The sequence below is a fragment of the Emydura macquarii genome, unplaced genomic scaffold (genome assembly GCF_026122565.2).
Source record: "Emydura macquarii macquarii isolate MOO-44397 ecotype Brisbane River unplaced genomic scaffold, CSIRO-AGI_Emac_v2 contig_383, whole genome shotgun sequence".
NCBI classification, from domain to species: Eukaryota; Metazoa; Chordata; order Testudines; family Chelidae; genus Emydura; species Emydura macquarii.
This window is the reverse complement of record NW_027130520.1, coordinates 2,419,126-2,439,920: the sequence shown is the minus strand read 5'-3', so window position 1 is coordinate 2,439,920 and position 20,795 is coordinate 2,419,126. Positions and strand designations below refer to the sequence as shown.

Sequence of the window (20,795 nt, the reverse complement as noted above, 5' to 3'; positions counted from 1 at the left end):
ACGTGATATGTACGGTTGTCCTTAGCAGCTGTTTAAAATACATGAGGCAAATGCCCATTTTCTGTTGCAATTATTCCAGAACAGGAGAATACTAAAAATCATAAATCCAAGAATGAAGAAGAAAGGAGAACAGCTCAGTCTTCCATGCTAGACATTACTACAAGCAAAGAGTAAAGCATGGGGAAAAGAGGGCAAGCTAAGCATAAAAAGCCATGTTTTTACTAAGTGCTCACACTCTAAATTAGTGTTTTGTTTCTCAAGTTCTATCTACAATGGGCTGAAAACCTTTCTTAAGAAACTCTTTTTTAATCTTGCTTTGAATGCAGTCCCAGAGTGAGTGAGCACACTCCAACATTAGATCAGTTTTTATTGTCTTTAGATACTTTTAACTATAGTTAGATTTCTTCTCCTTCACCCCCATCTCAGGCTCCCTTTTTCAAAGCTGAACATGTTAAGCTTGAGAAGCTGTTACCACTATCCCTTCAAATCAAGCTTGTTTGCAAACTCGGGACTCTTTCAGTCATGGACTTCCTTTTTCAAACTTGGCTCAGCACAGTAGCAGTAACCCTCCACAAACCCCCTTTTTAAGTGGAACCATTATTTTCCTTAGCTTTATAAATTATTGTGTTTCTCAGATTTTGTTGATTTAATGTAGACCATGGATGTTTAACGCCTTGTATAGGTGTTTTTAAATAAGAATGTTTAAAGTCAGATATTTAAAAAAAAAAAAATTAGATGTGCGCGATGATTAGCACTGGTACAGCACGCATATCTTGTTAATAAAAATATTTGACACTGATAGAATGCCAAGAAGTATTATCATAAAAGTAGATTGTTTCCTGGTGGATAGTATGAAAATCCCAGTATCCACACACTGTAATGCACTCAGTAAATCTGTCATGATTGAATGTAACCTTTATTACATGCAGACTGGGAGTTAGATCATGCCATTTCTTAGGCACTGCAGACTGAATGTTGATGACATACACATTACAGGGCAGGCATGTTTTAGCAGGGCACAGCTGCAGACAGAAGCTAAAGGACAATTCAGTGTTCGTTTATATCTCTTTTTTGTTGTGCTTTTTAGATAAATTAACAAAGACTGTTTCTTTAAAACGCTTATGGTAGGTAGCTAAAGCAGACTGCAAAATGCAGGAGAAGCTTAGCTTTACTGTGAAGTCTGAGTCTGAGTGTAACCTAACTAGCTAGAGGATAATATGCAATTCCTGATTGACAGCAGGACTAGCATTATGCAAATACTGTAAGAGCTAACAGCAGCTGGGGAACAGTGATCAGGGGCTCTGTTAGGGATCTCTCTACACTCGCCACACTTATCTCTCTCGTTTTTATTTCTTCTTCTGCTGTTGTGTTTCATTCCAACAGTCAATAAATTATACAAAACAATTGTTGCTGTTTTGACATTATTAAATTTAAAATCCCAGGGCAATTTCAGTTTTTCAGCTAGAAATCTGTGTGAGAGCTTGTTACTCATGTTAAATTAGGTATTTTTCAGCTGGGTAACGTGCTTATCTTTAAACCTTTCTGTTTTTAAACACTGTGTATGTCTGGTCTCTTCATACTAAAGTGTATTTTGCTTGTTTCTTCCTGTCGTCTTCACTCTGAAGCCTTATGTAGGTCAGGCTTGGCTTAAGCAGATTTCCTGAACCTGCGTCAGCTTAAGCTGAAGGAATTTTAATAAACCCTCCCTTGTAGGCGTGGGCCTAAATGAGACTAGCCTAGTTAAGCCTGATATTTTTCTGTTTGTGAAAAAGAGCTGGGCAGAGCTAGGGACTGCATGGTGGTTTCAAAAACTGCCTCCTTAATTCAAAGATAACAATGGTTGGGAAGGCCAGATCTTCTAATTTTACCTTGTCTGAAAAGCTTGATTTGCTAAAACTTGTGAAGCCATATGTTAAAATTCTTGAAGAACATACCAATAAGCATTCAGTAATAGTGGAAAAAAACAAATGCTGGGATATCATAGCCGATAACTACAATGCCATCGGAGTGGATCGCCCTCCTCGTACTGCACAGGGCCTGCGCACGCTGTACAAGAGGCTCAAAGAATATGCCAAACAGGAGCTATTGCAGCAAAAGGAGACCCATTCAGATTATAAAAGCAGCATTTCTGAGCCAACCAAGAAAGTTGTGGAGATGATTCCACAGATTTCCAGTGTGTGTTTAAGAGACAGGAGCAGTTTACAAAGGTGAGATAATTTTTACTTTCTTATTAAATTAAAATGATGGCGCCTCCTATCTATTCTATAAGGTTTATTCTGAACTTGATTCAGTGTCCTAAAGCAAATGCCTATAACAGAGTTAAAAAGGATTGGAGGCAATTGTAAGATACTATTTCCTTTACATTTAACATTGCATTCAGTTTTCAGCTGTGTTTCACAGCCTGTTTCAGTATCTTGTGTCATACTCTGGAAGGCGAGAGTTAAGAGGGAATCAGAGAGAAATAGTAACTTCAAACTCTACCCCCTCTCACCTTTTAATAGGCAGAATATTTGAACACTGGCATAGTGATGGCTATTCTTTTCCTTTTAAGGTAATACTGCAATCATCTTGCTGCATATAAAACTGTTGCTAGTTTACATAAGGTCCATATAAAGTTCAGGGACCCAAGAAACCTATGTCATCTATCCTGTCTGTATCATACATTATTCTACTATGCAAATATTGAATATGTTTTAACTGAATCCAGACCTTAAGCACATTTATCTCCACACAGTTCAGTGCCTTTAACAATAGAAATAGGTTTTTACAAATTACTTTTCCTTCACTTGCTGACATGTTCTGAAATCAGAGCAAAGCTCATTGCAACATAAACTGTAAACAACAATATATGTATGGTATGCTAGGGAGTATGTAAGTATATATACAGAGATTAGGGAACTACAGAATCAAAAGTTTTCTTTTTTTGTAGTTCTTTTTAATGCTCCATGAATTGAGAGACTGTCTAGATTTGAGCCAGACATAGTACAATCAGGCAGCAGGCAAGCTTCCCCATGCAGCTCTGCTAATGCCCCTCAAATCAGACTTGCAACGCACCCTACTAGTACACTATTGGTCTTTTCAGGATCAAAAACCACCAGGGTCAGATTTGGCTTCCTCTGGATGCAGATATTTAAACTTACAAGGAAAAAAGTAAACTTCCTCCACAACCCAGAAATCATGATAAAGCTACACTTTTACATTCTTTTCATTAGCAGATAGAAATAATATGTGAAGCTGGTTTCCCATTAATCAGATACTGCTTATAGTTGGTTGGTGCAACGGCTGAGTGTTCTAGGGGAAGCTGGCATGTGCACATATGGAAAGTTTGATTTGTGGTGCCACTGACTGAATTGAATGGTAACAATTGTCTAAATCCTAATGTGCCAGGTGCTCTAAAAAAATAACATGCTCTTGTGGGACTTTTGTGTAAAGAAATCTGTAACACCAGCACAGCCTAGTTGCTACTGATGAATGCCCATATAGGTACAGTTCAAAAGACCTTACAAAAAACAAAACAGCCTTTTTAATTAGATACAAAAGTTATGATGTCTTGATCACCATCCCTTGTAATGAGAAAAATTAATCTGAGAGCTAGCAATGTTAAATGGGCTTGGTGGTTAAATGGTGGTTTTCATGCACTGCATAATCAAGAGCTAGTAATCTCCATAATTTGACTCTTGCAACTCAAACATTTAAGGAATCATTTACAACTCTGAGAACATTTTATTGATGCCCAAAATGATTTTCCCTAATATATCAGTTAGTGTACTAAGTGTTGGAGAAATACTTTTAAAATAATTTATGCAAAATGCACTATTATTTTGTATTCCTTCATTTGAACCCTGAATTACATCCCCCCCCCTCTATGCCCCCAACACTGAGCAACCATAATCAGTTTTAACCCGTTACAATATGACTTAGTTTTTGGAGGTAAATATAATTAGTTGACACAGATTTAATGTCCCCTGGTATCTGGTAAGAAATTCTTAGTTCAATTTTATTAATCAAATCCTGTGAATCACGGGTGCCTCAGGAGTTATAAATACCTCCCCCATTATGGTAACTGTTGTTTTCCTTTCTTTCAGTGGAATTGGCAGGAGTCCCATTGTAACTGCCCGAGAGGAACTTCTCTTATTACAGTTCCTTCTTTCTGTTTTCACCTTCTGTCTTGCTGTTCTTTAGCTTTTAAAATACTAACTACAACTAATCCGCAGGTCTGAGTCACTTGAAGACTTGGTATTTTGCTAGTGTCTTTGTCGGATCCACAGTAGCGGGTCAGGTTGGCTTTCTCCCCATTAGACTGCTCTAGACCTTATCAACACCCAGTCTACTCACCTCCCCTTTATGGGTGCCTCTCTTTCTCTTTAGCTTGTTCTCTTAACGTGACCTGCTTCACCTGATATTTGTTCCTCAGGCTAGGAACAGTGAATAAGGATGAGGAAGACCACATTAGGAGTTGAGACTATGAGCAGGGAGAAAAACAGCATGTAAGCAGCAGTGGGGAAGAGACTGGCAGTGGGAATAGAGCAAGATGCTTTGTGCCTGCTTGGGGGAGAGGACCTTTACTGGTGGGAGAGCACAAGAGGTTCAAGAGGGAAGTGAAGGTTTTGGGCAAAGTGAGAAGGAGTGAGGTATTGTATTTATTATAGGTGAAACAAGAAACAGCACCCATACTTAGGATTGCCCAACACTTCTAACTTTAAGACCCTGTTTTCAGTTATTTGTAACTTTTGTGCCAAACTTTAATTGAGTTCAAATTTCCCTACCAGGTACTTGCCTTGGGCTGAATTTTTATTAATTCTGTCTTTGTACAGTACCTAGAGTACAAATAATCATTTTCATTGAGAAGCTCTGCTGCTTCCATGCTTTGAAGCAGGAGGGTCACGGTGGTGTCAGGGATATGCCTTTTGCCATCCTTGTGGAAATCCACCCAAATTTGGCTATGTTTGGCCTCTGAAAATCTATTTGCACATATTCAGTAGAAACTTGTTAGCGCCTGGAGCCTAATTCACTGAAAATTCCATCTGGGCGTGCTCCCATCTGAAGCTGCAGGGGCTGAGCAGGACTTTCTGGGCAGTTGCTCTTCAGAGCTATCAGGGGATGGAACAGAAACTTGTATGAGTCTTGTATGCTCTCAGTACTCTGCCTGCTGGCACCCAGGCAGCAAGGAGGAGGAGGAAGGTTTCTGGATAAAATGCAGAGGAGTGAGAAGCTGGACCTGAGGGATGGTGGGAGAAACGGGAAGGAAGGGGTGGGAAGGCTGAGAGACTGGGATATGGAGAAAGGGGGTGGGGGAAAGACTGTGACTGAGTGGGACAAGGACCCAGGGGAAGGGAATTAGGGGCTGAGGTCAAACTTGCCAGGGGAGAATGGGAATAGGACAGAAAGGTCTGAAACCACTAGACTACACTCTCCTTAGAACCTGAAATACAACCCATAATTCTGGCATTTCAACGTTCTTGTGCTATCAGGAAATATCTGTGAAACTCTGTCTGGAAAAATGTTTGCTTTATCGCCTCCTAGTTACTGACCCATATACAGGATGAAAACTTACTGTCTATCATTTACTCTAACTCAAATGGCATAGGTCTGTGCTCTAGATCTAAGAGTTCCAGCCCTAGCGGTGAATAATGTGGGTGGAAGTATTGTTCCCCTTGCTGGACTTTTGGTTTATTTAGTTTGCTTTTCTAAAAACGTAGGAAATTCCATACAAAAAGAATGTTACAGTTGTAAAGTCAAGCACTCAAAAGTTAGAAAGTAAAAGAATTAAAGCCCATGCAACCTTAATTGTCCTCCTGGTGTGCATGCATTATAATGCAGTCTTTAATTACATGATCACATATTATTTTTCCCACAGGACCACTGCCTCATTCAGTGCACAAGATGGACACTGCTGAAGGAATTAATCTTAGCTGTGTATTAAATGAGGCAGTTGTCAGTAGGACCCCTGGCTCATTTGTTGTACAAGCTGTAAGGTGTGTAGTGAATGAGGTAGGGTATTGCATGAAAAGAAAGGATGTTTTCATAGTTAAGGCAATTGAATCTTACCTTTGAAAACTGAATTCTAGTTCTCCCTGTGCCATAGAGGCCCTGATCCACCCAGGGATTTAGCTGTCGTGACAGTCAGCATTGGAATGCTTGACTTTCAGGTGCCTAGAAAATCATGGCAATTACCGGTATACACAAAACCTGAGTTAGGCGCCTAGGCTTCCTATACAATGCCTGGGGAGAAATAGGCACCTAAGAATGGAATCCACAAAATCCCGTACGCTAGACGGGGAGTTGCTTAAGCTAGCCAATGGGATGTGCTGATAAGATGGTTGTGGCCCAAGCTTGCGCCCTCATGGAGTTAGGTACCTAAATCTCGGCTACAGGGGGTGCCTATCTCTGTATTTCACAGCTAGGAGTCCCTTTCTTGGACTCAGGCAACTTAATGCGTAAGCAAGAAATGGAGAAGGAGGTGGAGGTGTCTCTTTATAACTTTTATTTCAGTGGTTAGAGTTCTTGGATGTGGGAATCCAAGGTTCAGTTCCCCCTTCTGACTGATGGGAAGATAGGATTTGAACAGGGATCTCCCACCTTTAGGATAGGTCCCTAAGCACAAAAATATGGGATATTCTGATGTGGGCTTCCTCAGTTTCTCCTGTTGAAGCTGTTCCACTTTGGATAAATAATTAAAAAGTCATTGGGGCAGAGTGAGAGAGCGAGACTGACTGACTATAGTTTGGTGGTTAGGGCACCCACGTGAGAGGTTGGTTACCCATGGTGTCTAGTCTCTCCTCCCCCCCTCTCCCCACCCGCCCTCGCCCCTTCAAATCCCATAGGGAATATAGCCTGGGGACTAACTCATTTCCCCTGCTTTGTGGATCGTGCAGGGGCTTAGGTGTGATATAGATATCTGGACTTCTAGAGTAAGGCTGTAGTGTACATGCTCAGGGTGAGAAACATAGGCACCTAGGATACTTCTACAGTAAAAAAGTTACACCCCGGATGAGTTTAGGTGCCTACTGGATTAGGCAGCAGCTGAGACAGGGGATTTGTGGATTGCAGTGACGCCTAAAGCTGGGACTTAGGTGCTTAAGTCCCTTTGTGAATCTGGCCCAGAGTCTTATGTGATGCTAGGCAACTTGCTTAAATTAAACTTTTCACAAATTGCCAGTAACTATGAGGAAGTTCCTCATTTTCTTGTGCCTACGCTGAGACACCTGGGACTAGATTTGCAGAAGTGCAGAACACTCACAGCTGAAACTGAAGACAACAAGAGCTGTTCTCTAAAGAAATAAAGTGCTATAGTTTGCTATAAAACAAATGTCAAGTTCTGTAAACAATCAGCTAGATGGCCATGAAAAACACATCATGACTGTGAAATCTGGTGTCCCCCTATGAAGTCTGGTTTCCCCTATGAAATTTGGCTATTGTAGGGGGGTAGCGGTGTTGCCACCCTTACATCTGTGTTGCTGCTGGTGGCAGTGCTGTCTTCAGAGCTGGACTCCTAGCCAGAAGCCACCACTGTGAGGGTGACAATACAGCAACTCCCCACAATAGATTTGCAACCTCCTTTTTGGTTGGGACTCTCTGTTTGAGGAATGCTGCCTTAAGGACTTTATTTATATTTTTACATACATATTCATGCTTTGTGACAACACCATGACATTTAAGATATAAATATCTGAAATCATGAAATTCAAGATTTTAAAATTGCTATGACTGTGAACTATACCAAAATGGACCATGAATTTGGTAGGGCCCTAGCTGTAGGTCCTCAAATTGGGCAACCAAAATTAGTGGACATTTTTTATCTTAAACTCTCTGCCTCAGTTCCCCATCTGTAAAATGGGAATAATAATAATACTAACCACTTTAATGGGAGTGTTGTGAAGATAAATTCATTAATATCTGTGAAGCACTCAGATACTGTAGTGATGAGCAGCACAGAAAAGTCCATGAGGAAATTAATAATTCTGTCTTCAGAGCAGGGTTTAAATAGTGTGCAGTAAAAATGTGGCCTTGGGCCACATATTCAACAAGGCAGAAAAACTAAAATGTTGATTAGCTGATCATTAAGTAAGCATCATCCATCCTGTGCACTGAAGAAGAGAGGAGTCCTGTGGAAAAAATAGTATGTGATCATGTAATTAAAGACCATATCATAATGCATATGCACTCGGGGGTGGGGGAGACAATTAAGAGTGCATGTATCTTAATTCTGGTACTTTCTTAGCTGATCAGCCTTCTTCCCTGTCTGTGATTTTTCACTTCTACTCTGTGCTATTCTTTTCTTGCTACCTTACAGCTACTCAGGTCCCCTCTGCCTCATGCTTGGTGGGTAGAGGAAGAGGGCAAAACATGATGGCGACTGAAAACCTAGCTGGCTTCAAAAATTAGCTTGATAAATTTATGGAGGGGATGGTATGAGGGGACAGCCTAGTTTGGCAATTGATTGACCTTTGACTACTGGTGATAGATATGCCAATGGCCTGTGAAGGGATGTTAGATGGGGTGTGTTCTGAGTTATTACAGAGAATTGTTTCTTGGGTGTCTGGCTGGTGAATCTTGCTCACTTGCTCAGGGTTTAATTGATCACCATATTTGCGGTTAGGAAGGAATTTTCCCCCAGGGTAAATTGGCAAAGGCTCTGGGGTTTTTCGCCTTCCTTTGTAGGATGGGGCACAGCTCACTTGCTGGTGGATTCTTTGTACCGTAAAGTCTTTAAACCATGATTTGAGGACTTTAATAACTCAGTGATAGGTTAGAGGTTTATTACAGGAGTAGGTGGGTGAGGTGCTGTGGCCTGCATTGTGCAGGAGGTCAGACTAGATGATCATATTGGTCCCTTCTGACCTTAGACTCTACAAGTCTATATAACATTAGCAAATCTGTGAAAGTTGCAGATTCGCAGCCCTAGAGGCTGAAATTCTCAATTGATCTACAAAATAGGTATCGTACAGATAGCAAAGTTTCCCCACATTGCCCTGCTTATGTGTCTCAGTCATGATCATTTTGAGGGATAGTTCAGTTTCTTCTTCGAGTGCTTGCTCATGTCCATTCCCAATTTAGATGTGTGTGCGCACCACATGCACCGGTGCCGGAAAACTTTTTCCCCTAGTGATACCCATACAAGCTGGCTCTAGCACCCCTTGCAACGACATGCACATGTGCCCACATTTAAGTGCTGCTAGCTCCCCCTCCTTCTCAGTTATTTCTTGCTGCCAGTGATGGTGTTGGAACGTCTCTTACCTTCGCAAGTTCTCTTGCTAAACCTGGTGGTTTATTCTTGGTTCCAGTGTACATAGTTTGTTGTTTAGTTATAGTAAGTACTAGCTGGTTAGTTGTTAGAGTCCCAGGGTTTAAACCCTGCGCTTCATGTAAGAAGCCTATGCTGCGGAGTGACCCGCATCAAAGTTGCTTAAAGTGTTTGGGGGAAGTGCACGTCCGTGATAGGTGCAAAATCTGTAAACGTTTTTGCCCACGGACTAAGAGAGACCGAGATATTCGTCTCAGGGCCATCCTGATGGAGTTGGCACTTAGACCAGCGTCAGAGCTCGCTGGATTGGACTCAGCACCGAGCATGACGAACTTGGCACGCAGCGTGCCTCCAGCACCCTCTTCCTCTTCTCAGCACTGGTCACCATCTCCGGTACCAAAAAAGAGGCTGAAGAAAACTCGTGCAGAGCGAGATCACTCTCCTGTGGAGAAGGCAAAGGAGGACCAGGTGAGACCTGCATTGGGCTGCCAATCCTTACTGCCTCAGAAGGGTCCCTTGCCACTGCGAGTGTCAACCCCAGCATCAGGTCCTCCACTGACTCCAGGTAGCGGAAGTGGCCCTCACTGCCTGTTGGTGCCGTAAATTCCGGAGGCCTTCCAGGCTATGGGGGACCTCCTGGTGCTGCCGACGCTGAGGAATGGCAGGTTGCTGCACCGAGATTTGGCACTGGCATTGGCGGGTAACCTGTCGAGTGACAGATCTGCCTGACAGTGCCCATCTCTGAGGCACCGTTTGCCGGTGCGAAGGTGCTCCCTGGAATTGAGACCACACTCTCTGGATTAGGACAGTGTCGGACCAGGCTCCTGCTGCCGGTCTCCGGAGGATCGGTACCGAGTGGAACACCGCTATGGAACTGCAGAACGATGCAGGTCACCGGATTCACAGCACGTTTTCCTGGCACCGCAACCCCACTTGCCTAGCCTGTCTAAGATGCCGAAAGACAATAGCTGGTTCCATCATCTCCATACTGCTCACTGGCGACAGTGCATCAGTGAGCTCCGCACTGCACCGGGTGATACTTGGAGTCGGCACCACCGTGCCGTTGGACAGTGCCTGCTCCTTGGACAGTGAGGAGCCAGTGATGACTGGCTTCCCAATGGTGCTGCCAATGGGAGCGTGGCCACAGAGCCACAATGCCCCGAACCGTGGCCTTATTGGTGAGGATTTCCCTCAGGGATGCCGCAAACTGGCTCCATGAGAGGAGCATCAGGACCGCACTCCTCCACCCCCCCAAAGTTCAGCACCGCTCCTGGATTCAGTCTCTGACCAGGACAGTTCACGCGCTTCAAGCCCGGGGGAGGAACCACCACACCCAGTGTGGAGGTTCATCCCCCAGCTCAGGTGCTGGCCTCATTCTCATCATCACCAGGCGAGGCGATCGTGGGACCCCCATCTGCGGTGCCGGTAGATGACTTCAAGGTGCACCAAGACAGTGAAAAGTGTTGCCTCCAACTTGGACCTCAAGATAGGGGAGCTGGACAAAGCCGATTGACAAGCTCTTTGGAATACTGGCTTTGGCAGCCCCTAGCAGAGTGGCCCTCCCAATCCATGAGGGGGTTGTTAAACTGGCTAAAGCCCTGTGGCAAACCCCAGCCTCCCTGTCTCCCACCTCTAAGAGGGCAGAGAGAAAATATTATGTGCCAGCTAAAAGGTTTCAATATCTTACACCCACCCCACACCGGGATCCCTGGTGGTCAGAGTCACCAACAGAAGGGACAGATGGGAAAGTCAGCTCGAGCCCTAAGCACAAAGATGCGAAGAGACTCGACTTATTCGGTCGAAAAATTTATTTCACGATCAGCCTGCAGCTATGGGTAGCGAACCAACAGGCATTGCCAAGTAGATGCCACTTTAATATCTGGCAGACACTGGATAAGTTCAGGTACTCTCAGGAATGTCCTTTGAAGAACCCCAGCCATCGGTAATACTGATCTCTGATGCCTCGGGCTTGGGATGGGGAGCTCACCTGGGTTCCCTAAAAACACAAGGCATGTGGACCTCAAGGGAACTGCAGCTCCACATCAATATCAAGGAACTCAGGGCAATTCGTCTAGCCTGTACTTCCTATCACATCTCTCACAAAGTTGTGCAGATACTCATGGACAAGATGGCCTCAGTGTACTATATCAAGAGATGGTGGGGTCCTGTCCCCAGCCTTGTGCAAGGAGGCTGTGCGTTTCTGGGTCCTTTCCATCACTCACAACATTCACCCAATAGCAGTTCATCTCCTGGGGGGTCAACAACTCTTTAGCGGACCGTCTCAGCAGGTCCTTCTGATCTCCCCACGAGTGGTCCCTCCATCCGGAGGTGGTGACTCGCATTTTCCAAAGATGGGGCAATCCCCAAGTGGACCTCTTTGCCACCAGGGCCAACAGGAAATGCCATCGTTTCTGTTCACATCAGGGATTCAGTGCAGGCTCTATCACCGATGCCTTTCGCCTTTCCTGGTCAGGGAACCTCTTGTATGCCTCCTCCCAATTCCTTTGATCCACAAGGTCCTCCTGAAAGTGAGGAGAGACAAAGCACCGGTCATCCTTGTGGCACCAGTGTGGCCCTGACAACATTAGAATCATAGAATATTAGAGTTGTAAGAGACCTCAGGAGATCATCTAGTCCAACCCCCTGCTCAAAGCAGGATTAACCTCAGCTAAATCATCCCAACCAGGGTTTTGTTAAGCCGCATCTTAAAAACCTCTAAAGATGGAGATTCTACCACCTCCCTAGGTAACCTATTCCAGTACTTCACCACCCTCCTAGGAAAAAACTTTTTCCTAATGTCCAACCTAGACCTCCCCCACTGCAACTTGAGACCATTGCTCCTTGTTCTGTCTTCTGCTACCATTGAGAACAGCCTAGCTCCATCCTCTTTGTAACCCCCTTTCAGGTAGTTAAAGGCTGCTATCAAATCCCCCTTTCACTCTTCTTTTCTGCAGAATAAACAAGCCTAGTTCTCTCAGCCTCTCCTCATAAGTCACGTGCTTCAGCCCCCTAATAATTTTCATTGCCCTTCTCTGGACTCTCTCCAATCTGTCCACATCCTTGTTGTAGTAGGGGGCCCAAAACTGGACACAATACTCCAAATGTGGCCTCACAAATGCCGAATAGAGGGGAAGAATCACTTCCCTCGATCTGCTGGCAATGCTCCTACTAATGCAGCCCAATGTGCTATTAGCCTTCTTGGCAACCAGGGCACACTGCTGACTCATAACATTGGTTCGGGATGCTGCTGGAGCTGGCAGGGCCCAGGCAATGGTCCCTGCCACTGTGACCAGACCTCCTGTCCCAGGACCACAGTTGCCTGCTCCACCTGGATCTGGCCTCCTTACACCTGATGGCGTGAATGCTCTATGGCTGAGTCAGGAGAAGCAGGCCTGCTCATCCCAAGTTTAGCACGTGCTCTTGGAAAGCAGGAAGCTATCTACCAGATAGGCCTATGGAGCTAAGTGGAAGTGCTTCGCCTGCTGGGCAACTGAGCACAGCGTTTCACCAATGGAAGCATCAATTCTAATAATCTTGGCGTATCTGCTTCATTTGAAACAAGGGTGGTTGGCCTTCTCATCCATCACGGTCCATGGGGCAGTCATATCCACTTTCCACCCCGTGGTGGAAGGGAGAACAGTCTTTTCACACAAAACAATAGGCAGGTTCCTTAAGGGATTAGAAAGACTTTTCCCGCCAATAAGGGAGCCTTCTCCTCAGTGGGATTTGAACTTGGTCCTCTCCAGACTCACTAGGCCCCCCTTTGAGCCCATGGCTTCATACTCCCTTACATACCTGTCCTGGAAGGTTGCCTTCTTGGTGGCTATTACGTCGGCTGGGCAAGTTTCGGAGATCAGGGCATTAACATCAGAATCATCCTATATGGTGTTTTATAAAGACAAAGTCCAACTGTGCCCACACCTGGCCTTTTTGCCTAAGGTAGTCTCTCATTTTCATCTTAACCAGGATATTTTCTTGTCTGTCTTATGTCCCAAACCTCACAGCTCCAGTGAAGGGAGGCATCTACATTCTCTCAATGTGAGACGGGCCCTGGTGTTTTACATTGACAGAACCAAATCTTTTCGCCGTTCAATGCAACTTTCCGTGGCAGTTGCAGATCAAAAGAGAGGGCTGCTGGTTTCTTCGCTGCGGATCTTGAAGTGGATCACGGCTTGCATCTAATTAAAAAAGTCAAAGAGGAGTTTTTAAACTAAGGGTTTAAACTAAGGAGTTTTTAAACTAAGGCCTGGGGAAAGCTGATAGGTGTGGAGGAGCACATGGTTCAGACAGAAATATTCCTTTGGGGAGGATTTATTAAAGTGGACACTCTATATCCTAGCAAAGAGGAGAGGATAGAATTGATAAAGTAGAGGTAGGAGGTGAAGAGAAACAGTCAAATGAAGACCAGTCCCATTCAATTACATCACATGAAGGCAGACAACTAAATATTGACACATTTTAAAGTGCTTGAATACAAATGCAAGAAGTTAAAATACTAAGATGGGTGAACTTGAGTGCTTGGTATTAAATGAGAATATTGATATAATAGGCATCACAGAAAGTTGGTGGAATGATGATAATCAGTGGGACTCGGTAATATCAGGGTACAAAATACATAGGAATGACAGAGTAGGTGGTGCTGGTGAGGAAATGGCACTATATGTAAACCAAAGCATAGAGTAAAATAAAGTAAAAATCTTTAATGAATCAAATGATACTATAGAATCTCTATGGATAGAAATTTCATGCTTGAATGATGAGTATAGCAGTAGGGAATGTAATACTCACCACCTGACGAGAATAGTGTTGGTGGTTATGCAGTGGTCAGGGAGGTCAGAGTGTCTTCAGAAACAGAAAAACCAGTAATTATGGGGGATTTCAACTATCCTCATATTGACTGGAAACGTCACCTCAGGACAGGATGCAGAGATAACATTTCTAGATACATAATGACTGCTTCTTGGAGCAGCTAGTCCTGAAACCCACAAGGGAAGAGGCAAACTTGATTTTTTCCTAAGTGGAGCACAGGATCTGGTCCAAGAAGTGAGAGTAGCTGAACAGCTTGGTAATAGTGACCATAATGTATTTATGTGTAACATCTTTGCAGGGGAAAAGATACCAGAGAAACCCATCACAGTAGCATTTAACTTCAGACAGGGCAACTACACAAAAATGAGGGGGCTAGTTAAAAGGAACAGTCAGGAGTGAAATGCCTGCAAGCTACGTTGAAACTTTAAAAAAAAACCCATAATAGAGACTCAAATTAAGTAAGAGGACCAAAAAAAAATGCCATTATGGCTAAACAATAGCGTAAAAGAGGCATTTTAAGACAGAAAGACATCTTTTTAAAATTGGAAGTCAAATCCTAGTGAGGAAAATAGAAAGGAACATAAACTCTGGCAAGTGAAGTGTAAAAATATAAGTAGGCAGGCCAAAGAAAGAATATGAAGAGCTACTAACAAAAGACACAGAAACTAACAGCATAAATGTTTTTGAGTATACAAGAAGGAGGAAGCCTGCCATAAAATGAATAGGGCCACTGGACAATCGAGTTGCTAAAGGAGCATTCAAGGAAGACAAGGCCATTGCAGAGAAGCTGAATTAATTCTTTACATTGGTCTTCACTGCAAAGGATATGAGGGAGGTTCCTACACCTGAGCCATTCTTTTTAGGTGACATATCTGAGGAACTGTCCCAGATGGTGAAGTGTAAATAGAGGAGGTTTTGGATCAAATTGATAATTAAACTGCAATAAGTCACCAGGACAGGATGGTCCTCACCCAAGAGTTCAGAAGCAACTCAAATATGAACTACTGACTGTGATATGTAACCCATTGCTTAAATCAACCTCTATACCAGATAACTGGAGTATAGCTAATGTAACACCAGTTTTTAAAAAGGCTCCAGAGGCAATCCTGGCAATTACAGGCCAGAAAGCCTAACTTCAGTACCAGGTAAATTGGTTGAAACTATAGTAAAGAATAGAATTATCAGACACATATATGAACATGATATGTTAGGGAAGAGTCAACATGGCTTTTGTAAAGGGAAGTCTTGTCTCACCAATCTTTTGGAATTCTTTGAGAGGGTCAACAAACATAGACAAAGGTTATTCAGTAGATAGCGTGCATTTGGATTTTCAGAAAGCCTTTGACAAGGTCCCTCACCAAAGGCTCTTAAGCAAAGTAAGCAGGCATGGGATAAGAGGGTAGGTCTTATGGGACAGTAACTGGTTTAAAGATAGGAAACAAAGGGTAGGAATGAATTATCACTGTTTGGAGTGGAGAGAGGTAAATGGAGGGGGATCTATAGAGTAGATCTCTACTGAGACCAGTGCTGTTCAAAATATTCATAAATTATCTGGAAAAAGGGGTAAACAGTGAGGTGGCAAAATTTGCAGACGATACAAAAATTACTCAAGATAGTTAAGTCCAAAGTAAACTGCGAAAAGTTACAAAGGAATCTCACAAAATTTAGTGACTGGGCAATGAAATGGCAGATGAAATTCAATGTTGATAAATGCAAAGTAATGCAAATTGGAAAACATAATCCCAAGTGTACATACATAATGTAGGGGTCTAAATTAGCTGTTACCACTCAAGAAATCTTGATGTAATTGTGAATAGTTCACTGAATACATCTACTCAATATGCAGCGGCAATCAAAAAAGCTAACCAAATGTTAGGAACAGTTAGGAAAGGGATAGCTAATAAGACAGAAAAGATCATAATGCCACTATATAAATCCATGAATACTGTGGGCAGTTCTGGCCACCCAGAACTCTTTCTATCTCAAGAAAGATACATTAGAATTGGAAAAAGTGCAGAGAGAGGCAACAAAAATGATTAGGGGGATGGAACAACTTCCATAGGAGGAGAGATTAAAAAGGCTGGAACTGCTCACCGAAGAAAAAGAGATGACTGGGGGCGGAATCTATTAGTAGTCTATAAAACATTGAACCGTGTGGCGAAAGTGAACAGGGAAGTGCTATTTACCTTTTTACGTAACACAAGAACTGGAGTCACCCAATTAAATTAATAGGCGACAGGTTTAAAACAAACAAAACACCCAAAACAAAGTACTTCCTCATACAATGCATTGTCAATCAGGGAATGTTGTGAAGGCCAAACATATAACTGGATCCGAAGAAGAATTAGATAAGTTAATTAATAAGCTAGCCAAGAGGGTCAGGGATGCAGCCCTATGCTTTGGTGGCCCTAATCCTCCAACCACTAGAAGCTAGGACTAGACGACTGAGGATGGATCACTCAATAAATTGCCATGTTCTGTTCATTCCCTCTGAAGCATCTGGTACTGGCCACTGCAGAAGACAGGATGCTGAGCTAGCTGGACCATTGTTTTGATCCAGTATGGCTGTTCTTATGTTCTTTTAAAAAATAAAGTAATATTAAAATTGTCAAAAGAGAAAGTTTTTAGACTGGGATTCAGTCTGATTTTAGCCAATGTCTGATACTTCCAAGGAATACATAAAACCTCCAGTTGGATTTGGAAATACACTTGCCAGCTCACCAATGGAGAGCTGAACTGGTAAATGTAGCACTGCTCTGGTTTGGAGCTTTGTTCCCTTCTGTGCCATGGCCAGAATGGCCCTAATCTGAGGCAGAAGTCTCTCCCTGTCTGCATGTATATCAAACACAGTGAATGGAGAGTCATCAAGTATTGATCAGTGTATCCTAGAATTATATAGGTTAGAGATGGGGAAACAACTATTACATTTAAAACTCAAAAAGTACTTTGTATTCCACCTTCGTAACTTTAATCAGTGTACTTACAATGTGTTCTTATTCTGATAGTATACTTTAAACCAATATACATACCACCAGTGGTGGCTTGAGAACCACTGTATTAAATCCTCCAGTCCTTCTTCCTGGCAATATAGGATTGTTCCCTACAGTCTCTAGTGTTTCATCCAGACTAATTGTAAGCATGAAGTGGTGAGGTTTCCATTTCCATACTTTATACCCTGAACAGGAGGATGACCCATCATAATGTTTATTCTAACTGATGTAATTTTAGATGCTGTTCTTATCCCTAAAAATGTTTAATCTCTTTTCAGTCTTATTAAGCTATTTGTTTCCATGTTGAGTGGCAGTGAGTTCCACAGAGTAATTGTACTCTATCTGTTTTTAAATTTTCTTTAATCTAATGAACAACATTTAATTTCCTTGCTCGGCCAAGGTCTGTGAAAGAAGTCTGTTGCAGAGTCTGGAACTGAACCCAGATCTCTTGCGTCTGCCACAGACTTCTTTCACAGATCTTGGACAAGTCATTTAATCTTTCTTTGTCCTGTTTCCCTATATAAGACTATAGTCAGACAAAATAATATTTATATTGAGATTTCATTTATTGGGAATTTTTTTCTCTTAACTTGCTTTTGATCAACTTTTTTAGGATAAATTAAGTGAAGAGACATTAGTTAATATTAATTTAGGAAAAGATCATTTGTATACTTATTCATTATAAAATAGGAGCAATAAGCCTTGAGAACTAAATGTTTTAAGTCATGGGCTCATATGTTTTTCCAACACGGCACTGTTCAGAAATGAGCGGCACTCAAGGTCAGAATAGAAGTGGATGAGGAAGGTCCTAGAGAGAGGAAGTGTTGACTGGCAGGGAAACAGGGAAAACTTAAATCTAAATGCTCTTCTCTCTTCCATCCCATTCTCTTGTTAATGCATAAACTGCTTGCCTCTGTCACTTTCACTTCTTCTCCTGCATTACTCCCTTGCTGCCTTATCACTGATGGCTTTTGCTTTACCCATCCTGTGGGAGAATAATGGCCCACCAAGGTGGTTCTGTCTAATCTATATATCCTCCTTCATGGTAGAAAATATCACCCAAAGGAGGAAGAGAGAGAGAGAGAAAGAGATTATCTTTACAAGAGATATAATCCTAGGTATTGCAGTAGTGCGCCTCTGCCAGATAAAATACAGGCAGAATGGTAACACTTCAAACAAATTATTCTTGATTAGCTATGTAACAGATGCAGAATAACTGAACCTGTTTTCTCCCTCAGTGGTCCCTCAAGGGCACCCATCTATAAAGATTTCGAATTCCCAGCCATCCTCTCTCTTGGATAGAGACCCACATCTCATTCCCTCCTGACCAGGGATTTTCACAGCTGCCTGCCTTACGCTATGATATCCCTACCAAACCAGACTGCTTAAAAAGGCCATATCTGATGCTTTGTTTTCTTATCAGCGTGTTGTCCGCAGTTACAAATTATCTCACAACTCCTTCTAAGCAATAATATTTATTCTTAAAGCAAAAGCATTACAGAGAAAACATATTAGAACAATAAAGAACCTACATCTATGCTATAAAAGTTATCAGAGGTCACCCCCAATTCCCAACTAGGGCTTTGGTAAGTTTTAGTCCTTCGAAACCCATCAACTGCGTTTTTCCCATGGTTATAATTTCATTTTAGATACAGAATAGGGACAGGGCAGATCAGCTGTTTCATTATACAGCTTGGGTCTTTGATCTTGGCCCTTTGTAATAGGTAATCAACAAACAGTGAGTCACTCCTCAAGGTGCAGCTTCCAGGAATTCCCCAGGAAATCCACTTAGTACTTACTGTCCCAAAAAGTATGTAATTATTTGGCACAATTCAGTATAGTCTCTTGAAATCCTGTGCATTTCCCAGGGCTTGTAGGGAGGTTGCATTCAGTGTTGACCCACCTTAATACAACAACTTGATAAAATAAGGTCTTCCAAGGATACTGCAGGAAATTACCATGTTTGTCACAAGTTAAACCTGCTCCTATTTTTCTCTCTAATGTTTTTTGTTTACAGTTAATGACTTAATTGTTATGTATATGTTTTAGTGCTAACATGGATAAAGAAATAGTTGCTGGTAGCAGTTCTCCACAAGCAGTGTTGGATCACCATCCTGCTGCTGTCACAATGGAGTTGGAAACAGAAGAGGATGTCAAACCTCCTTCTTCCTTGGCTGTAGATTCACAACAGAGTGAGGACTTAGAACAAGGAGAAGAACACCAATTGGTGCATGTTATGGAGAGATCTCCTTCAACTTCACTGTCTTCTGTTGATATGAGAATGATGTTGTCTCCATCTCCCATCCCGAGAAGAGATGATTTATTTAGGCTCGAGGTTGGAGAACGCTTTAGGCCAGTGTGTGGGTATGACCCACAGATGTTGCAAATGCTGAAAGAGGAGCATCAGATAATTTTGGAAAATCAAAGAAAAATTGGTCTTTATGTCCAAGAAAAAAGAGATGGCTTGAAAAGAAAACAGCAGCTGGAAGAAGAGCTATTGAAAGCAAAAATCAAAGTAGAGAAGCTGAAGGCAATAAGACTGCGACGTGATCTGCCAGAATACAACAGTCTTTAAATATTTACCATCTCTGTCACATAATCTGAAATGGTTTATTCTCTGAGATACTTAATAATAAATACTTTTGGCCTAGTAAAATGATTTATTATGTTGATTTGGATGGATCAGAAACCAGTCTTGAAAAATGAATGCATGTTTTCTATTGTGTTGTTTATGTACATTAGCAAAAATGTCAAATGAATTGCACAGGTTTGAGTCTTCTCAATATTTCTAGTCTGAAGTATAATCAGATACTGTAGCTCGAAGTGTATAAGATTAAAAAAAACTGTCTTTGCAAATTTTCCACTGATCTTTATTAGAGCTGGAATAAGCTAATGAAAATTTAGACAGCTGTTATTAAAGATGTTGATTTTATGCTTTATTCTCTTTTTTTCAAAGTAATTTCTATCCTTGATATTTTCTGTGAAGTTATTTGAAGGTTAATAAATATATATATAGAGAGAAATAAAAGCCATGTTTCTTTATATATCTTTTTCACCATTGCCATAGGCTTTGCTAATTTAAAATGAATGAAATTTTGCTAATGTGTTGTATTAGCTTGGAAAACAGAGAATAAAAACTGACTGGATTGTTTTTGGGGGGGTTTTATGCTCAACTAAGAAAAGGTTGAGTAAATGCAATCATCTTTTTAAAATTTACCACTTTTTATAATATTTAGTGATGAAAGATTCCATAAGAATTTCAAAATAGAAATGCTGAAAGCAACACTCAAATTTTCAGAACTGCATGCATACATAATTTGTGTGCACAGTTATTGTGATTGTGTATTCAATTGTGGTAATTACACTGGCAAGCAACTAGGACGATGTGTAATTTATTCATTTCTATGCATAATTGCTATGATACATGTGCAGGCAAGACAGTTGCAGATGCATTTGTATAAACATTACTATTATGCTATAGCTACCAAAATGCAGTAGTTTCTGTACATAAATAATTTGTGACCAAAAATCCAAGTAAGATTCTTTTATTTTCTAGGATAATATTTGAGTGATATGAACTTCTGATTTTTTTACAAATAAAAATCCCAAGCACAAAAAATAAATCCATTCTTCTCCTATCCTTCCCAGGAACAAGCCTTGCTTGCAGTGTAGTCTCTATACTGTTATGATCACTATTGAGGAAGCAAGAGGTAAATAAATGTATCTCAGGTGTAGTTAATTCATAAGCCCCA

At 41.9% G+C, this 20,795-nt stretch overlaps 1 protein-coding gene and 1 pseudogene across 1 annotated transcript; both read left to right on the top strand.

Annotated features, from left to right (window-relative positions):
• Positions 1-20,795, top strand: part of LOC137145421 (DNA repair and recombination protein RAD54B-like) — a 102,276-nt pseudogene that overhangs the window by 29,343 nt on the left and 52,138 nt on the right.
• Positions 1,837-20,646, top strand: LOC137145641 (fibrinogen silencer-binding protein-like). Its single transcript, XM_067536516.1, has 2 exons — positions 1,837-2,207; positions 19,093-20,646. Exons 1-2 carry the CDS (start codon positions 1,837-1,839, stop codon positions 19,616-19,618), a joined length of 897 nt encoding a protein of 298 aa, XP_067392617.1. The 3' UTR covers positions 19,619-20,646.

Excerpts from the sequence above, each read along its gene's own strand:
- LOC137145641 (XM_067536516.1), top strand. The coding sequence starts at position 1,837 with ATGGTTGGGAAGGCCAGATCTTCTAATTTTACCTTGTCTGAAAAGCTT. Across the intron at positions 2,208-19,092 it reads GACAGGAGCAGTTTACAAAG|TGCTAACATGGATAAAGAAA; the intron begins GTGAGATAATTT and ends TATATGTTTTAG.